This window comes from Pleurodeles waltl, chromosome 5 (assembly GCF_031143425.1).
Source record: "Pleurodeles waltl isolate 20211129_DDA chromosome 5, aPleWal1.hap1.20221129, whole genome shotgun sequence".
In the NCBI taxonomy this organism is placed as follows: Eukaryota; Metazoa; Chordata; class Amphibia; order Caudata; family Salamandridae; genus Pleurodeles; species Pleurodeles waltl.
The window spans coordinates 58,898,797-58,918,798 of record NC_090444.1 but is presented as its reverse complement, the minus strand read 5'-3'; the positions used below and the strand labels follow the sequence as shown (position 1 = coordinate 58,918,798).

General features: G+C 46.5%; 1 protein-coding gene across 1 annotated transcript in view; it reads left to right on the top strand.

The window, feature by feature from the left end:
• Positions 1-20,002, top strand: part of GPN1 (GPN-loop GTPase 1) — a 97,941-nt gene that overhangs the window by 14,601 nt on the left and 63,338 nt on the right. The window contains exons 3-8 of the mRNA XM_069233555.1: positions 125-164; positions 3,718-3,784; positions 4,319-4,356; positions 5,107-5,185; positions 5,519-5,613; positions 12,206-12,251. Coding sequence (XP_069089656.1) covers positions 125-164; positions 3,718-3,784; positions 4,319-4,356; positions 5,107-5,185; positions 5,519-5,613; positions 12,206-12,251 — 365 coding nt within the window. The remainder of the gene's footprint in view (positions 1-124; positions 165-3,717; positions 3,785-4,318; positions 4,357-5,106; positions 5,186-5,518; positions 5,614-12,205; positions 12,252-20,002) is intronic.

Below are 20,002 nucleotides of genomic sequence, written 5' to 3'. Positions count from 1 at the left end.
TTCTTTATGCAGTTGACAGACTCATTCTCTAATGCAATTGTCTCTTTTTCTTTAATGCAATATTATTTTCATAATCTTGTGTAGTCAGAGAACACATATTAACTGCAAGTATTTTGTTTTCTAGATATCCGAGACACTGTCAAGTACAAGGAGGTCATGAAACAGTATCCTTTTGCAAATGGCTTCCATGTGAAGCTCGGAACCAAGTTTCGGTTTCAGAGCTACTTGAAATATATTTGTTTTTCTTTTCAAGTATAGATGACCTTGTGTAACCTGCTTGTTTGGATGTGCATTGACTTGTATGTCACTTGTTTTTGCTTTGTTTAGTGCCCACCACGCCACGTTTTATGAAGTATTGTAAAAAGCTATGCATTGGTCTTTTTTGTTGCTTATAAGATTTGCTTCCACAATGGTTAGACACCACTGGCTTTAAGTTTACATTTTCAGTATTTTTCACCTGTTCAGCTCAGTAGTGGTGAACTGGCATTGCATTGTCCCCTTTGCAGCACCTTGCAAATTGGGAGACATTTGAGAATTGTGACATAGGTACATCTTCCTCCCCACCAGATACAACCAGTCTCTCACAGCTCATACAAGTATCTGCGGCTTCTACCGGAAAGGCGCAGCCTCTAGAATCTGTTCTGTCATTGGCCGGTTGTCTCTGCTCGAGCATTGACTCTACAGTCTCTGGCTGGGACAGAAGCGCAGAACATAACCAGTTGTCTTTTGTGGGCTCACAAAATACACTACTTTTACTTACCCCTGGGTAATCTTGATTTATATTTGTAGTGTGCAGTAACCACCCATAGGGCACCCAGGAACTGCTTTTTGGAACCTGCCATAACATGCATTTAAGACATTTTAAGTGCTAAACAGAGACGTTTTCAAGTGTTTGTGAAAACAGATACGTTTCATGTGATTCCGAGTTGTTGTGGTAAAGAGTTTCAGGACTTTGTGTTAAGAACAGAGAAACCATCACATTGAGCAGTGGTAAAATGTGAGGTCACTAACAGATTGATTTGCTTCTATCGGAGAACTCTTGCAGGTGTATAATGTTTAAGGTGACTGCATATAGTGAGCGTGAGATGACAAAATATGAGTGCCTTTGACATAAAACTAGTGCCATAAAAGGCACTTCTTCTTTACAGGAAGCCAGCGAAGAGACACTAGATGATCTGATGATGTGCGCACTTTTAGCTGGTCCTAATATACATCGTACAACTGCTTTTTGAATGTGTTGCCGTCTAGAGATTTAGATTCAGGCAGAAATTGTAAAATGTTTCTCAAAGTCCATGAAATAAAAAAACAGCTAGTAGAAAGCTTTTTAATGTGTGTTTTAAATAAAAGATTAGTAACAAATATAATCAAAAGATCTGTAACAGTGTCTGAAGGGACAGCGCGCGTCCTAGTTCATCTAGACCCCAGCTGGTGCAACAGTACAATGCTTTTTTTCCTGAAAAAATGACCTTCCTGTTAAGACACTTTGAATCTGTTATGTTCATAGCGGCTAGTGCAGTCTAAGAGCACTATTTGTCTTCTATTTGTCTTCTACTATCTTTATAAGAATAAACATCCACACTGAACTGAGTAGCTATAGATGCAGCATAAATGCTCAATACGCTTGGGCTTGATGCCAAACTCTGGGAGATCCCAGTGTTTTATGCAATCTCAGTTGCGATAGAGCATGGGTACTCACAGACATTCTCCCAGCGGCCGCACTGTTTGGTCTGTGATGTGACCGGGGACCACATTGATGTCAGCAGGGTGGCGGTCAGAGCGTTGGGGGTGGGCAGGGGTAGTGGTAAAGTGGTTGTTGGGGAAGTGAAGCGTATGGCTCTAGTGTCTGAATTGCGCAATGTGAAACCAGAAACTTGGATATAAATCCCAGCTTCTCCACTTAACCAAATTGTGTGATCCTAGGCAAATGTTTTATTTCACTTTACCTCCTTTTAATTCGTCATCACACATAATAACCTTGAAATACGTCTTCAGGATGTATGCTGTATAAAACCTTCTGTGTCTGATTTAATAAACTATAGTATCGTTCATGTATAATAAAAACCATGCCCTCCAAAGAGTTCACATAGAAACTGACTCGCCTCTTAGTTCACATTGTTGCCAGGGCGTGGGGGGTCGAGGGCGATGAAAGTTTCTAAATTTGTTTGAAAAATACCACTTTAAAAAATACTTCTCAATACAGTGATATAATCGTGTGTGCTAAGGTGAAGCGACTCTGCAGGTTAATGAAAGGCACTTTTTGAATTTCCAACGGGTCATACTTTTATAATTTTGCCTTAAGATGTCTTAAATAATGAAGATGTTTCTAAAGTTGAGTTCCAGGACACCCTAGTTACTCCCTTTTCAGTTAGCCTCCAAATAAATACTTGCCCGTTTATTTAACAATTTTTAGTGCTAGTGTGAAGTAGAATAAACAGCAGTACAGTGCTGCTGATGACCTGGGGGCCGCGTGTAAATGTCAGTAGGGCCGCACGCGGCCCCCGGGCCGTACTTTGAGTATCACTGCGATAGAGGGTAAGTGTTTCAGGATTTAAGTGAGGAGACTTGAGCATCCTTGCAGAGCAGCCATTTTTGTTGGGGGGAGGGGGGGGATTTGGAAAATCTCTCTCTGTAGGTATCTATCATCTGTAACACCTCTGCTCTGCACTTGAGGGCTTTAAAAGTTCACCGAGCTTTGAAAACCCACGTTCTCATCCTACAACCTGGTCACTTTGAACTAGGCACAGCAGTCTTGATCACCTCTCAAAATACGGTCTGCACTTAATGTTTAAGAACAAGCCTTGAGGTTTTTGCTCTTCTGGTGCAAGTTTTCCATTTAAATGTATAAAACGTTTGAGGCTTTCAGGGATTATGATTTTGAACTTTGACCTCAGCCATGACTATGTAAAACCACTAAGTCTTAAAGACAGTACATGGTACTTTAACATCATCATTGTTTCCACACATTCCAAGCAGTAAGACAGATATGTGATACGCAGCTCATTACAACAAACTATCTACTCATACCTGTATTTTTGCGAGATGTGGGTACCAGATCTGTTCTGCCAGGTTCACGACAGGAACTCTTTACATGGGATAATTCTTTCTCCGATTCAATCTGCCTCCCTCAGGTTGCATGTTCCAAAAGATTGCTCTTAATTTGATTAGCAAATGAAGACATGCTAAAGGGTATAAGGATTATTTGTACAGAACTCCAATGCCTTTTTCATGAAGTTGCAGCGCTGTGGATTTTATCCAGCATTTAAGACCTGTTTTGCATACAAATTAGTCTAAAACTGTGTTTCTAGGGATTTGATTTGTATTTTGTAGTGGAGGAAATAAAGCGCGACAAGGAAGATGTGAGCACTGCCCATAGGCCTACCCAGTTGAACATAGGTTAATGTGTTGTGTACCTTCGAATTGTGGTGCTTGTCGGGTGCGTGTTGAAGGCTGTAGGGAGGGTATTCTGTTGTGAGTTTCTTCAAGATGTGTAGTCCGTGAAACTCAGTGAGTGAGGTTGGCCTTGGTAAACAGCTTAGTTAATTGGCTACATTATTAATTGAACACTCTTGGGGGCCTGTACATGCAGTGGTCCTGGGAACATGTTGAATTTATTAGGAAGTACAATGTTGTTGATGACTAAGAGACTGCACAATTGCATGTGTTTTGTTTTCTTGTGATCCCACGTGGAGAAGCACTTTGCCTCAACTTTATGCACAGATATGGGCTTGGTCCCAATGGTGGAATAGTGACATCTTTGAATCTCTTTGCCACCAGATTTGATCAGGTAATTTGCTGTCTTTTCCTTCTGATGCAGGTTTATTGTTTTACCAGATGCACCATCATAATGAATACTTGTTGAGAGAGCATGTGTGTGAAGACTGGTGCCATGTGACCTGATGTTTGCTTGTTGTCAAGCATGCCTGAACCGTGTGCTACAAATCAGCTGAGCATGTTGGAAAAAAAGTGTCATGGGAAGACCAGCAAAGATGCACCTTGCAGTGGGAAAAAGCCTCAGCTGTTTAAAGTGATAACAAAAATACGTCCTGTGTTTGCACGTTGATGTAAGAGCTATTGGAGGAAAGTATAAAGGAGGAGAACTTGGTATTTGAAGCACTGAAAGTTTTAATATCAAGCCTTCCACAGACCACACACTGTGATGCTCTTTGATTAGATTGCAGTTGGTTGTAGTTATTGCGTATTGAGCTCTCCTTGTATGGGTTTCCTGCTAAGATTTCATCTGGTTTTCAAAGTGCGGCACTGCTATGTTAGTGAGACATGTGAAATAAACTCTATTTCTCACCCTTTTTTCTCTTACTAGGTCATGAAGTTTATTGAGAAACAACAAGCAAACTGCCAGTGAGTATTCTGTGAAATTTGATACATGTTTTTGCTTGTTATCCCTGCATTTCGTCCCCCTATTTTGCAGTGCAGACAATGATAGTATCTTTTAGTGTGAGGTGTACAAAACAATCACTTGAACTATTTAACCGCCAAGACCATACCCTCCTTCGAGGTACTAGCTCCTTGCATCTGTATATAAAACATATTTTTCCTATAGTAATTCTTGTAAAGCTTCGTAGGTGCTGTAGGCACAGATACATCCATGTTGGGAGTGATGCTGTATCCAGGCTGCACAGACCACCTTCTGTAGTTTAGGGAATTGCCTCTTTGAGCAACTTGAATTGGGTCCCAACTCCTTCTGGGTTTGCATTCCTGTGAAATAGTCCGAGCAGCCCACATGGTAGAAGAATGAGAGCTGTGAGGAGTTCATGTCTAATGCTTTGTTTCCAGTTGGGTACAGGCTTTTTCTTTGCAAGGCTTGAATACTTATGAGGACGTTCTCCATCCATGTCCCTGTAATGCAGGTCTCCCTTTTGGAATTTAGTACCACTTAAGGTAGGGTATAGATGTGGATTCTGATGTATGAAATAACTGAGCCAGGTTCCATTCTGTCTTTTATTGTTCAATTTTAAGCAAAGAAACTTTTGAAATATTCATATTGACCATGCAACTCCTCTGGCCTAATCACTAAGCGAGCTTACTGAACACATATAAGGTCTTCTAGAAGCAAATTGGTTGTAAGCCGCACTGCACTTTGTTTTCAAGGTATGTCTTGATTGATACTCCTGGACAGATTGAAGTCTTCACTTGGTCAGCATCTGGGACGATCATCACTGAAGCTCTGGTAAGTACTCTACAATGCCAGAAGCAGAAACAGTTAAACCATAGTTTGTTTTGGAGGAAGAAATTAGTGGCCTGTAGTAAAGAATTTAGGGATGCAGTGCTCGTAGGCTGCTACGAAGAACGAGGGCTTTGGACAGTGGCTGTGCTTTTTGGTTGCTCTGCACTGCGTGACCAAGTGGCAGGTGTTCCTAACGGGAAAGAGGTAGCAAAACAAAGGGGGGGCTGCTTTTTGCTTTAGAGGAGACGCCTGTTAGAGCTGTTGTCAAAAAGTGACTGCATTATTGAATGTTTAGTTTAAAGTGTTATTTGACATGTACTTTCTTCATTGCCTCAGGCTTCGTCTTTCCCCACAATTGTGATTTATGTGATGGACACATCTCGCAGCACCAACCCAGTGACCTTCATGTCCAATATGCTGTATGCCTGCAGGTGAGCAGGTCCTGTTTTACTTTTTTGATTCTTTTTCCTAGCGTAAAGGAACCAGCTATCACCCAAGACTCAAAGCTTAACCATGTATACCATTCGCAAAGTCTGACAGATCGTGATGTACTGCATTTGGGAATCTGGATTTAACATATTCGTTCATGCATTAGTCCTAGATATCATACTGGATGAATGCCAAATTTAATAGCCAATGTTGGAGTTCAAAAATATAAAAAAACAGCATCTTTAAGACAAGAGTAAGACTAGCATGCTCAACTAGTGCCACCTAAAGCAGGCTTTTATGACTCTGCTGTCTGAAATGTAACGTGTGTGTGTGTGTGTGTGTGTGTGTGTGTGTGTGTGATTAGGGTAATTAGTAAACTAAAGGCACAAGAACTGGTTTCTCACTTACTGCCTACTTATTTCATAGTGACTCTCAAATGGTGGCAAAGTCAATGAAACACACAGAAGGGGACTGGGCTGAACTGAGCTGCAGTGGAGAAAAAAAATAAAAGGATCTTCACATCGAGGGGTGTGTATCCATTATTTGGGAATGCTGGTGTGCTCAACCTCTGATACTTTCAATTTACCCACTAGGCCTTATCTGGTTACTATTGAGATTTGAAAAAATTCCCAACAAGAGACGAAGTTGCGGAATTGGTACTGGAGAAATCTGCTTAATTGGGAAGAAGGGATGTAGGAAGTTGACTCTCTATGCACTATTTCAAAGTAAGGAATAGTATGCACAGAGTCCAAGGGTTCCTGTAAAGAAATGGCTCCCTGTTGCAGTTACCCCCCACTTTTTGCCTGATACTGATGCTGACTTGACTGAGAAGTGTGCTGGGACCCTGCTAACCAGGCCCCAGCACCAGTGTTCTTTCACCTAAAATGTACCATTGATCCCACAATTGGCACACCCTGGCATCCAGATAAGTCCCTTGTAACTGGTACCTCTGGTACCAAGGGCCCTGATGCCAGAAAAGGTCTCTAAGGGCTGCAGCATGTATTATGCCACCCTAGAGACCCCTCACTCAGCACAGACACACTGCTTACAAGCCTGTGTGTGCTAGTGAGAACAAAATGAGTAAGTCGACATGGCACTCCCCTCAGGGTGCCATGCCAGCCTCTCACTGCCTATGCAGTATAGGTAAGACACCCCTCTAGCAGGCCTTACAGCCCTAAGGCAGGGTGCACTATACCATAGGTGAGGGTACCAGTGCATGAGCACTGTGCCCCTACAGTGTCTAAGCAAAACCTTAGACATTGTAAGTGCAGGGTAGCCATAAGAGTATATGGTCTGGGAGTCTGTTTTACACGAACTCCACAGCACCATAATGGCTACACTGAAAACTGGGAAGTTTGGTATCAAACTTCTCAGCACAATAAATGCACACTGATGCCAGTGTACATTTTATTGCAAAATACACCCCAGAGGGCACCTTAGAGGTGCCCCCTGAAACTTAACCGACTGTCTGTGTAGGCTGACTAGTTCCAGCAGCCTGCCACACTAGAGACATGTTGCTGGCCCCATGGGGAGAGTGCCTTTGTCACTCTGAGGCCAGTAACAAAGCCTGCACTGGGTGGAGATGCTAACACCTCCCCCAGGCAGGAGCTGTAACACCTGGCGGTGAGCCTCAAAGGCTCACCCCTTTGTCACAGCCCAGCAGGGCACTCCAGCTTAGTGGAGTTGCCCGCCCCCTCCGGCCACGGCCCCCACTTTTGGCGGCAAGGCTGGAGGGAACAAAGAAAGCAACAAGGAGGAGTCACTGGCCAGTCAGGACAGCCCCTAAGGTGTCCTGAGCTGAAGCGACTCTAACTTTTAGAGATCCTCCATCTTGCAGATGGAGGATTCCCCCAATAGGGTTAGGATTGTGACCCCCTCCCCTTGGGAGGAGGCACAAAGAGGGTGTACCCACCCTCAGGGCTAGTAGCCATTGGCTACTAACCCCCCAGACCTAAACACGCCCTTAAATTTAGTATTTAAGGGCTACCCTGAACCCTAGAAAATTAGATTCCTGCAAACTACAAGAAGAAGGACTGCCTAGCTGAAAACCCCTGCAGAGGAAGACCAGAAGACGACAAATGCCTTGGCTCCAGAAACTCACCGGCCTGTCTCCTGCCTTCCAAAGAACTCTGCTCCAGCGACGCCTTCCAAGGGACCAGCGACCTCGGAATCCTCTGAGGACTGCCCTGCTTCGAAAAAGACAAGAAACTCCCGAGGACAGCGGACCTGCTCCAAAAAGACTGCAACTTTGTTTCAAGGAGCAGCTTTAAAGACCCCTGCAACTCCCCGCAAGAAGCGTGAGACTTGCAACACTGCACCCGGCGACCCCGACTCGGCTGGTGGAGAACCAACACCTCAGGGAGGACCCCGGACTACTCTCCGACTGTGAGTACCAAAACCTGTCCCCCCTGAGCCCCCACAGCGCTGCCTGCAGAGGGAATCCCGAGGCTTCCCCTGACCGCGACTCTCTGAAACCTAAGTCCCGACGCCTGGAAAAGATTCTGCACCCGCAGCCCCCAGGACCTGAAGGACCGGACTTTCACTGGAGAAGTGACCCCCAGGAGTCCCTCTCCCTTGCCCAAGTGGAGGTTTCCCCGAGGAAGCCCCCCCTTGCCTGCCTGCAGCGCTGAAGAGATCCGTTGATCTCTCATAGACTAACATTGCAAACCCGACGCTTGTTTCTACACTGCACCCGGCCGCCCCCGCGCTGCTGAGGGTGAAATTTCTGTGTGGGCTTGTGTCCCCCCCCGGTGCCCTACAAAACCCCCCTGGTCTGCCCTCCGAAGACGCGGGTACTTACCTGCAAGCAGACCGGAACCGGGGCACCCCCTTCTCTCCATTCTAGCCTATGCGTTTTGGGCACCACTTTGAACTCTGCACCTGACCGGCCCTGAGCTGCTGGTGTGGTGACTTTGGGGTTGCTCTGAACCCCCAACGGTGGGCTACCTTGGACCAAGAACTGAACCCTGTAAGTGTCTTACTTACCTGGTAAAACTAACAAAAACTTACCTCCCCCAGGAACTGTGAAAATTGCACTAAGTGTCCACTTTTGAAATAGCTATTTGTCAATAACTTGAAAAGTATACATGCAATTGAAATGATTCAAAGTTCCTAATGTACTTACCTGCAATACCTTTCAAACAAGATATTACATGTTAAATTTGAACCTGTGGTTCTTAAAATAAACTAAGAAAAGATATTTTTCTATACAAAACCTATTGGCTGGATTTGTCTCTGAGTGTGTGTACCTCATTTATTGTCTATGTGTATGTACAACAAATGCTTAACACTACTCCTTGGATAAGCCTACTGCTCGACCACACTACCACAAAATAGAGCATTAGTATTATCTCCTTTTACCACTATTTTACCTCTAAGGGGAACCCTTGGACTCTGTGCATGCTATTCCTTACTTTGAAATAGCACATACAGAGCCAACTTCCTACAGTTCCCCTTAGAGGTAAAATAGTGGCAAAAAGAGATAATTCTAATGCTCTATTTTGTGGTAGTGTGGTCGAGCAGTAGGCTTATCAAAGGAGTAGTGTTAAGCATTTGTTGTACACACACAAGCAATAAATGAGGAACACACACTCAGAGACAATTCCAGGCCAATAGGTTTTTGTATAGAAAAATATATTTTCTTAGTTTATTTTAAGAACCACAGGTTCAAATTTTACATGTAATACTTCAAATGAAAGGTATTGCAGGTAGGTACTTTAGGAACGTTAAATAATAAAAATAGCATACACAGTTTTCAAATAAATCCCATATAGCTATTTTAAAACTAGACAGTGCAATTTTCAACAGTTCCTGGGGGGAGTAAGAGTGAGTTAGTTTTTGCAGGTAAGTAAACCACCTAAGGGGTTCAAGTGTGGGTCCAAGGTAGCCCACCGTTGGGGGTTCAGAGCAACCCCAAAGTTATCACACCAGCAGCTCAGGGCCGGTCAGGTGCAGAGGTCAAAGTGGTGCCCAAAACGCATAGGCTTCAATGGAGAAGGGGGTGCCCCGGTTCCAGTCTGCCAGCAGGTAAGTACCCGCGTCTTCGGAGGGCAGACCAGGGGGGTTTTGTAGGGCACCGGGGGGGACACAAGTCCACACAGAAAGTACACCCTCAGCGGCACGGGGGCGGCCGGGTGCAGTGTGCAAACAAGCGTCGGGTTTGTAATAGAAAGCAAGGGGAGACCAAGGGGTCTCTTCAGCGATGCAGGCAAGGGGGGAGCTCCTCGGGGTAGCCACCACCTGGGCAAGGGAGAGGGCCTCCTGGGGGTCACTCCTGCACTGGAGTTCTGATCTTTCAGGTCGTGGGGGCTGCGGGTGCAGAGTCTTTACCAGGCGTCGGGATCTGGGAAGCAGGCAGTCGCGGTCAGGGGGAGCCTCGGGATTCCCTGTGCAGGCGTCGCTGTGGGGGTTCAGGGGGGGGCAACTCTGGCTACTCACAGTCTCTTAGTCGCCGGGGAGTCCTCCCTGAAGTTTTGTTTCTCCACAAGTCGAGCCGGGGGTGTCGGGTGCAGAGTAGCAAGTCTCACGCTTCCGGCGGGAAACGCAGTTGTTTTAAAGTTCCTCCTTTGAAACAAAGTTGCAGTCTTGGGTGAACAGAGCCGCTGTCCTCTGGAGTTTCTTGGTCCCTCTAGAGCAGGGCAGTCCTCTGAGGATTCAGAGGTCGCTGGTCCCTGGGGAAAGCGTCGCTGGAGCAGTGTCTTTAGAAGTGGGGAGACAGGCCGGTAGAGCTGGGGCCAAAGCAGTTGGTGTCTCCGTCTTCTCTGCAGGGTTTTTCAGCTTAGCAGTCCTCTTCTTCTTAGGTTGCAGGAATCTGATTTCCTAGGTTCTGGGGAGCCCCTTAATACTGAATTTAGGGGTGTGTTTGGGTCTGGGAAGGCTACTAGCCCGGACAGTGGCTACACCCTGTTTGTGCCTCCTCACTGACGGGAGGGGGGCACATCCGTATTCCTATTGGGGGAATCCTCCAATATCAAGATGGAGGATTTCTATAGGCAGGGGTCACCTCAGCTCAGGACACCTTAGGGGCTGTCCTGACTGGTGGGTGACTCCTCCTTGTTTTTCTCATTATCTCTCCTGGACTTGCCACCAAAAGTGGGGGCTGTGTCCAGGGGGCGGCCATCTCCACTAGCTGGAGTGCCCTGGGGCACTGTAACACGAAGCCTGAGCCTTTGAGGCTCACTGCTAGGTGTTACAGTTCCTGCAGGGGGGAGGTGTGAAGCACCTCCACCCAGAGCAGGCTTTGTTTCTGTCCTCAGAGAGCACAAAGGCTCTCACCGCATGGGGTCAGAAACACATCTCTCAGCAGCAGGCTGGCACAGACCAGTCAGTCCTGCACTGAACAATTGGGTAAAATACAGGGGGTATCTCTAAGATGCCCTCTGTGTGCATTTTTTAATAAATCTAACACTGGCATCTGTGGGTTTATTATTCTGAGAAGTTTGATACTAAACTTCCCAGTATTCAGTGTAGCCATTATGGAGCTGTGGAGTTCGTTTTTGACAGACTCCCAGCCCATATACTCTTATGGCTACCCTGCACTTACAATGTCTAAGGTTTTGCTTAGACACTGTAGGGGCATAGTGCTCATGCACCTATGCCCTCACCTGTGGTATAGTGCACCCTGCCTTAGGGCTGGAAGGCCTGTTAGAGGGGTGACTTACCTATGCCATAGGCAGTGTGAGGTTGGCATGGCACCCTGAGGGGAGTGCCATGTCGACTTAGTCATTTTCTCCCCACCAGCACACACAAGCTGGCAAGCAGTGTGTCTGTGCTGAGTGAGGGGTCCCTAGGGTGGCATAAGACATGCTGCAGCCCTTAGTGACCTTCCCTGGCATCAGGGCCCTTGGTACCAAGGGTACCAGTTACAAGGGGCTTACCTGGGTGCCAGGGTTGTGCCAATTGTGGAAACAATGGTACATTTTAGGTGGCCTGGTTAGCAGGGTCCCAGCACACTCCTCAGTCAAGTCAGCATCAGTATCAGGCAAAAAGTGGGGGGTAACTGCAACAGGGAGCCATTTCTTTACAAGGGAGTATCCAGATATTCAGTTCCCCTGTAGGTAATGAGACCAGGGAAGGAAACAGAGGAATAGGGAATTGAGGGATGGCAATGTGTGGTACAGCTCCCAAGTTATTGAAATTGAGTAATGTTGGGTTGTTCAGCAGAGGGTCAGGAACACGCGGAGGAGGTTGTTAGTGTGGAAAGTTCAGCTGAAAATGAAGTACACATTGTTGATGATCCACAAGCCGCGCAGAATGAGCTGATAGATCCATCAAATTCCTGTATTAATTCAGGAAGTAAAAGCATGTATGTATGTGTAGAGATTATGTTGAGTGAGTATTCTCTTTAAAACTTGTTCTGAGTATTCTGTGAATAATATGTCATGTGGGGCAGTTGAATCAGTTACTCCTGGACTGATCTCCTGGGTTTGTGCTTCATTCTAAATGATCCTCTTACTTTGCTTTGTGTTCCAGAGTGCCTTCTGTAAAGCACTAGCTTTCCGTGAACATCTGTTTAGCAAATCCTTAGATAAGACTTGTTATCTAGTCTGTTTTTACTCTTTAACTCCTCACATACTTTCCTGTTTCTCTTTTCAGCATCATGTATAAAACCAAGCTGCCTTTCATTGTTGTCATGAACAAGGTAAGAGTTGTATTCTTCCAGGAATGCGTACTGCTTTAGTGAAATCCAAAAATGTGATGTGTGCACCGATTTAAGACGTTGAGCACCAAGTCATTGTCTGTGATGACTACTTTCATCCCTCCTCTGAAAGAAGTTGCAGTATTGAGTTATTTGCAGACTCTTTAAGCATTCATCATAAAATGAGGCGTTCCAGAGGTGCACAGTGAGGGAAGCCAGGCTTTTTGCAGGTTGTCCCCTCACATTGTGTCCCCATTTGAACTGGTTTCGACTAATAGTGAAAAGAAGCCTGCTAACCAGGCTTCAGTGCCAGTATTCTTGCCCTTGAAAACGAAATAACCAATTGCCACCTAGTTGTCAATCACTTTAGCACCCCTGTAAGTCCCTAGTAAATGGGATCCCTGGTACCTAGGGCATGAGGTACTATAAAAAGTGCCCCTAAGGGCTGTAGCATGTATTATGCCACCCTAAGGAACCCCCATACAAATTCCACCAGCCTCCCATTGCAGACTCATGTCATGGTGCAAGCTAAGAGTGAAAACACGACAAGGCACACTCACTGTGTGCCATGCCAAAGTCACTGCATATAATATATGTTAATCACCCCTACAGCAGGCCTTGATGCCCCAAGGCAGGTTGTGTTATATTTTATGTGAGGACACGTCTACATGAACAGATATTCCCATGTGGTGTCTAGTTCGAGTACTAGATATTCCAAGTGAACAGGGAAACCATCCTAAGGTATGTAATGGGCACTGGTCATTACGAGTTACCCCTATACATAATGGCTTTACTGAAACCTGTGATGTTTTGTATCAAACATCTTGTCTTAATAAATCCATACTGATGCCAGTATTGGATTTATTATGACATGCACCCAGAGGGCACCTTAGAGGTGCCTCTTGAAAACCTACTACTCCTCTAGAGTGCTGGCTGACTGGTATCAACCGGCCTGTCACCACAGACAAGTTTCTGACCCCCTGGAGATGAGAGCCCTCGCTCTCAGAGGTCAGAAACAATGCCTACTCCGGATGAAGGTGTTATCATCTTCAGCAGAATGGTTAGTAAATCTGCATACCAAGGCCAGGAACTTCAAAACCCCTCTGTAGGAAGTTGGCTCTGTATGTGCTATTTCAAAGTAAGGAATAGCATGCACAGAGTCCAAGGGTTCCCCTTAGAGGTAAAATAGTGGTAAAAAGAGATAATACTAATGCTCTATTTTGTGGTAGTGTGGTCGAGCAGTAGGCTTATCCAAGGAGTAGTGTTAAGCATTTGTTGTACATACACACAGACAATAAATGAGGTACACACACTCAGAGACAAATCCAGCCAATAGGTTTTGTTATAGAAAAATATATTTTCTTAGTTTATTTTAAGAACCACAGGTTCAAATTTTACATGTAATAGCTCTTTTGAAAGGTATTGCAGGTAAGTACTCTAGGAACTTTGAATCATTACTTTAGCATGTATACTTTTCACATAAAACACAATAAGCTGTTTTAAAAGTGGACACTTAGTGCAATTTTCACAGTTCCTGGGGGAGGTAAGTTATTGTTAGTTTCAACAGGTAAGTAAGGCACTTACAGGTTTCAGTTTTTGGTCCAAGGTAGCCCACCGTTGGGGGTTCAGAGCAACCCCAAAGTTATCACACCAGCAGCTCAGGGCCGGTCAGGTGCAAAGGTCAAAGAGGTGCCCAAAACACATAGGCTATAATGGAGAGAAGGGGGTGCCCCGGTTCCAGTCTGCCAGCAGGTAAGTACCCGCGTCTTCGGCGGGCAGACCAGGTGGGTTTTGTAGGGCACCTGGGGGGACACAAAGTAGCACAGAAAGGACACCCTCAGCAGCGCGGGGGCGGCCGGGTGCAGTGTGCAAACACGCGTCGGGTTTCCTTCAGGTTTCAATGGGAGACCAAGGGGTCTCTTCAGCGATGCAGGCAGGCAAGGGGGGGGCTCCTCGGGGTAGCCACCACCTGGGCAAGGGAGAGGGCCTCCTGGGGGTCACTCCTGCACAGAAGTTCCGTTTCTTTAGGGGCTGGGGGCTGCGGGTGCAGGGTCTTTTCCAGCCGTCGGGAAATGGAGTTCAGACAGTCGCGGTCAGGGGGAGCCTGGGGATTCCCTCTGCAGGCGTCGCTGTGGGGGCTCAGGGGGGACAACTTTGGTTACTCACAGTCGTAGAGTCGCCGGAGGGTCCTCCCTGAGTTGGTTGTTCTCCACCAGTCGAGTCGGGGTCGCCGGGTGCAGTGTTGCAAGTCTCACGCTTCTTGCGGGGAATTGCAGGGGTCTTTAAATCTGCTCCTTGTAACAAAGTTGCAGTTCTTTTGGAGCAGTGCCGCTGTCCTCGGGAGTTTCTTGTCTTTTCGAAGCAGGGGCAGCCCTCAGAGGATGTCGAGGTCGCTGGTCCCTTCGGAAGGCGTCGCTGGAGCAGGATCTTTGGAAGGCAGGAGACAGGCCGGTGAGTTTCTGGAGCCAAGGCAGTTGTCGTCTTCTGGTCTTCCGCTGCAGGGGTTTTCAGCTGGGCAGTCCTTCTTCTTGTTGCAGGAATCTAATTTTCTAGGGTTCAGGGTAGCCCTTAAATACTAAATTTAAGGGCGTGTTTAGGTCTGGGGGGTTAGTAGCCAATGGCTACTAGCCCTGAGGGTGGGTACACCCTCTTTGTGCCTCCTCCCAAGGGGAGGGGGTCACAATCCTAACCCTATTGGGGGAATCCTCCATCTGCAAGATGGAGGATTTCTAAAAGTTAGAGTCACCTCAGCTCAGGACACCTTAGGGGCTGTCCTGACTGGCCAGTGACTCCTCCTTGTTATTCTCATTATTTTCTCCGGCCTTGCCGCCAAAAGTGGGGGCCGGAGGGGGCGGGCAACTCCACTAGCTGGAGTGTCCTGCGGGGCTGTGACAAAGGGGTGAGCCTTTGAGGCTCACCGCCAGGTGTTACAGCTCCTGCCTGGGGGAGATGTTAGCATCTCCACCCAGTGCAGGCTTTGTTACTGGCCTCAGAGTGACAAAGGCACTCTCCCCATGGGGCCAGCAACATGTCTCTAGTGTGGCAGGCTGCTGGAACTAGTCAGCCTACACAGACAGTCGGTTAAGTTTCAGGGGGCACCTCTGTGGTGTATTTTACAATAAAATGTACACTGGCATCAGTGTGCATTTATTGTGCTGAGAAGTTTGATACCAAACTTCCCAGTTTTCAGTGTAGCCATTATGGTGCTGTGGAGTTTGTGTAAAACAGACTCCCAGACCATATACTCTTATGGCTACCCTGCACTTACAATGTCTAAGGTTTTGCTTAGCCACTGTAGGGGCACAGTGCTCATGCACTGGTACCCTCACCTATGGTATAGTGCACCCTGCCTTAGGACTGTAAGGCCTGCTAGAGGGGTGTCTTACCTATACTGCATAGGCAGTGAGAGGCTGGCATGGCACCCTGAGGGGAGTGCCATGTCGACTTACTCATTTTGTTCTCACTAGCACACACAAGCTGGTAAGCAGTGTGTCTGTGCTGAGTGAGGGGTCTCTTAGGGTGGCATAATACATGCTGCAGCCCTTAGAGACCTTCCCTGGCATCAGGGCCCTTGGTACCAGAGGTACCAGTTACAAGGGACTTATCTGGATGCCAGGGTGTGCCAATTGTGGAATCAAAAGTACAGGTTAGGGAAAGAACACTGGTGCTGGGGCCTGGTTAGCAGGCCTCAGCACACTTTCAATTCAAAACATAGCATCAGCAAAGGCAAAAAGTCAGGGGGTAACCATGCCAAGGAGGCATTTCCTTACACCCTCCTATCATTGATATGCGACCCTGGCTTCCCACAGATTTGGTGAATGTCACCCTGTGCCCTGAGGTCCATGTGACACCAGGACAAGCGGGAAATTAGCTATGCAAGAAGGCGTGTTGCACTACCAGGCTAATCAATACAAAAAGTACACTGTTCCTAACTCTAGGGTGAACAATTAAAGTTTAGGAGCTAGAGCCCTCACACACCCGAAGGGTGTCCTGCTTTATCATCGGGAAGCTCCTCGTCAGACCGGCTGGTGCAATGTCTGACGGGCTCCCCTTTCGGGGGCTCTTTGCCAGAGATCTTTTTATATATGGTGGCTGCCGTTGAATCAAGAAGGTCAGGCACTCAGTGTGGCAGGAGAGTGGAAAATGTTTTAAGATTGATTAGAGACCCCTAAACTAATCTGTTTACTGGCAATCCAAAGGGGTCACGATCAAGATTAAAAACATAATTAAGTGGAAAATGAGAATAATGCTCACCCACTTTAAAAGCCTGGAGTACTGGGAAATTGTCACCTGACCCCTAGGGTCTGGTCAACATGTTTCGCGTAAATGTGGTCGTGAAAGATCCTCTAACGCTTCATCAGGACCTATATCAAACTAGACTTCTCCTGGCTATATATAAAAGATATCACTAACCAATTATGTGTGTGAGAGAAAATAGGAACCAGTCACTTACATTTTGAGTAAACTGTCCCGTCAAGAGTCTCAAACAAAAAAAGGTCGCACCGCCCTCTTCGTGTGGGGGGCCCCTTGGGGAGTAGCACGATCCAGCCTATTGCTTTTTTAAATAGGCTTCCTCGATTTGAGAAACCTACCCTCGGCGTGCTCACCCCGGAGCACTACCAGGCTAGTCACACCCCTAAAGTGGGCCGCCTGATATGCTCCACGAAGGAAGGGTTTTTGGTGGCATTAGGAATCCTGGACAGGATTAGGCCCACTCCCCACAGGAAGCGGTTTTATAGGGTGTGTAGTCATCCCATGGGTGAATAGCTGTTGGCTACTACCCTGCACTCCCCTAAATGACCCTTAAATTTGGTATTTAGGTGTCCCCCTGACACCTGGACTTCAGAGTCACTTGATTACAAAGAGAAGGACAAAGAAGAGCCAAAGCCGCAGGAACTGTGGGCTGAGTAGTCAGTGCAAAACCCTGCGTGCTTCCCCCCTGACAATTGCAAAGACCCGACTTGTCCTGTAGCTATGCATCTGCACAGAGCCTTGGAGGACTGCCAGTACTACGCCCCCACCCAGAGTCAGCGTCTCCCTTGGAGTGGAGGAGCCACTTCCCTGCACCTGCAGGCACCAGCCGTGAATGGACGGTTCTCCGTTTTGCTGACCATCGGGTCCACCGAGGGGGCATCTTGTCAGAAAGAGAATCCCGAGTGTCCAAGAATGCTATCAACCCAGCCTGTGTTTGAGACGCTGATCCTGCCCCAAGACTCCCTGGACCAAAACTCGGAGTACCCCAGCCAGTTGCAAGCACCAAGGCTTGTTTACTGTCCAGGCCGGACACCAATGTCGCCAAGACTGACCTACCGACGAGGGACATCAGCATCACAGAGGGCCAGCTCCGAGAGAGCCCTGCTGTCTTGTTTTCCCCCCATCACTAGGGCGACCCCCAAAGAAGTGAGAGCCTCTAACAGCAGTGACCCACAGAACAAAACACCTCTGCACCCAAGCCTCACAGCCTGACCGACGGTGCCCTAGAGACACTCAAGACCCGAGCCCTCTTTTAGGTTCAGCTGGACTGGTCATCCAGTCCCCACTTACAGCCCTTTTTTCTAGCTACTGCTCTCATTGACTTCAATGTGTAGCATCTGAAGCTACCACCGCTAGGAGTACCTCTGCACCCAGAAACACCGGGGAAGGTAGCCCAAAACTGCTGGTGATTCTAAGGACCTTGACTCCTACTCAAATTAAGTCTAGAAGAACAGTCCCGTAAATCAGTTGCAAGTGACTTGTGCAGTACATGTTTTATCCATAGGATAACAATACCACATTCAAGGCTCAGGCCTCAATTCTGACAGCTATATTTTCTAAGTTTTGAAATATTGCCATTGCAAAAAGTACTTACCTGATCTTGAAGATCTTGGTGTGTAAAACGAGCTAAAATCTGTTATGTTTCTGAATTGGTCTTGAGTTTCTTCTTGTGTGTGTCTCATTTATTGACTGTGTGTTCAACATATGTTTAGCACTACCCTCTGATAACCCTCAACTGCTCACCCTCACTCCCAAAAAGAGAGCATTTGGGATCATTTTTTTAACCCCTGTAGACCAATGAGTCTCCTGGACTATCTGCATTGTGTCCTCTTACATTCAGTACACTACATAATAGCCAGCTTCCTACACACAGGATCATGGATATGGCACATGGGGATAATTTAATAGAGAACCCAGTGGAAACTACCCTGGATGTTGTCTTCACAGAAAACAGTTCATTCCCATAGTTGTTTGTTTGGAGCATTTGAGGGTGTAGTTGGATTTTATCTACCTTGACTTAAATACACCCAACCTGCCGAATAGATGGACCATTCGGATGGACATATTATTGGAATGATTACAGATATACTCAATGCGTCATTCAGAGGGCTCTTGGATTTTGTGTGCCTGGGAGTTTACTGAAACAAATTACTCTGCATAATAACTTTGATAAGACACCCAAGTATTTTGTTTAATGACTAATGTCAGGGTGTTCTGTGCCTGCTGCCACATTGGTAATATGAGGACTTTGTTTTGAAAGAAAAGTGTCAAGAATCCTAAGAAACACGTGTAGTGATTTGAGTCTTTCACACACCCATAGGCATTCCAGTAAAGATGTTTAACTTACTATAATTGCATCATTTGAATAGTTATGGCAGTAGCTTGAGAAATGAGCAATCCATACTTTTGGCTATACCACGGCTTCTAGATGGTTATCAATGTTACAGCTTCCACTGGCTATACATTTCCAAAAGGCTTTCATATTCCTACTGGTGAGCAATTCTGGAAGGTCCTCCCACTGGGCTGCCTCCCATCTGCTTTTATATTTAACCAGAGCTGCCCTATACCCTCTTCCTGCCTGAACAATTTCCATGCACTCACATTTAACTGCATCCAGTACAGCTGCCTTTGCCGATGTACATTCACCAGTACACCATCCGGGGTAACTTCCCTGCAAATGTCCCCTCTTCCCTTCCCTTGGGAAATGTTTCAACTGATCCATCAGTTCGCAGTGGAGGCTTACGAAATCGATCATACGTATGTAGATATTAAAGATGGCAATACGCCTGGCCTCGGCAAGTGAACCTGTGGAAATGAATATATGCCCAAAATGTCCCTACTATCAATTTTGATTCTTATGATTTTCTTAAACAGTTCTATCCTTATCCAAATCTGCAGCCTGCCAGAGGTTCTTCCTGGTGATGTAAGTGTATCATTTAATGAAGAGAGATGATACCTGACCTGGCTCTATTGCCCATGTCTCCTGGAGTAGCAGAATATGGTGCTGATCCATGAACGAGTCCCACTTAGGATCACTTGGCTTTCCTCTCAACCCTGCTATGTTCCAGGATAGTAGTTTTATATTGTTAGTGGAGCAAGAGTTCTGACCAGTAACAAGAGTAATTGCATCACTACTCTTAATCACTTCTGCTTCTGAGTGTTGAGAACACCCCAGAAGTGAGTTTGCCTTTCCCTTTTCTTCGTATGGATCACCCCTTAGGGCAGGTAGGAATATTGTGGGTGCTGGAGGATTTGTTTAACATGCAGATGTTATATCACCCTTGCTCTGTCTGTTGAATAGTCAGTCTGCTTCTGTTAGGTTTGCTGATGGAGCAGCCGAGACTGTGTTTGCAGCTGCGACTTAGGGATACTACTGATGCTGCGACCAGGTGTAAGCTGAGGAAGATTTATCTTCAGCCTTACTTGTGACCTCATGTCAGGCCTGAACCTATGTTCCAATGTTATAAGTTCTTCAACAAGCTTGTGATTTGCTAGCCGGA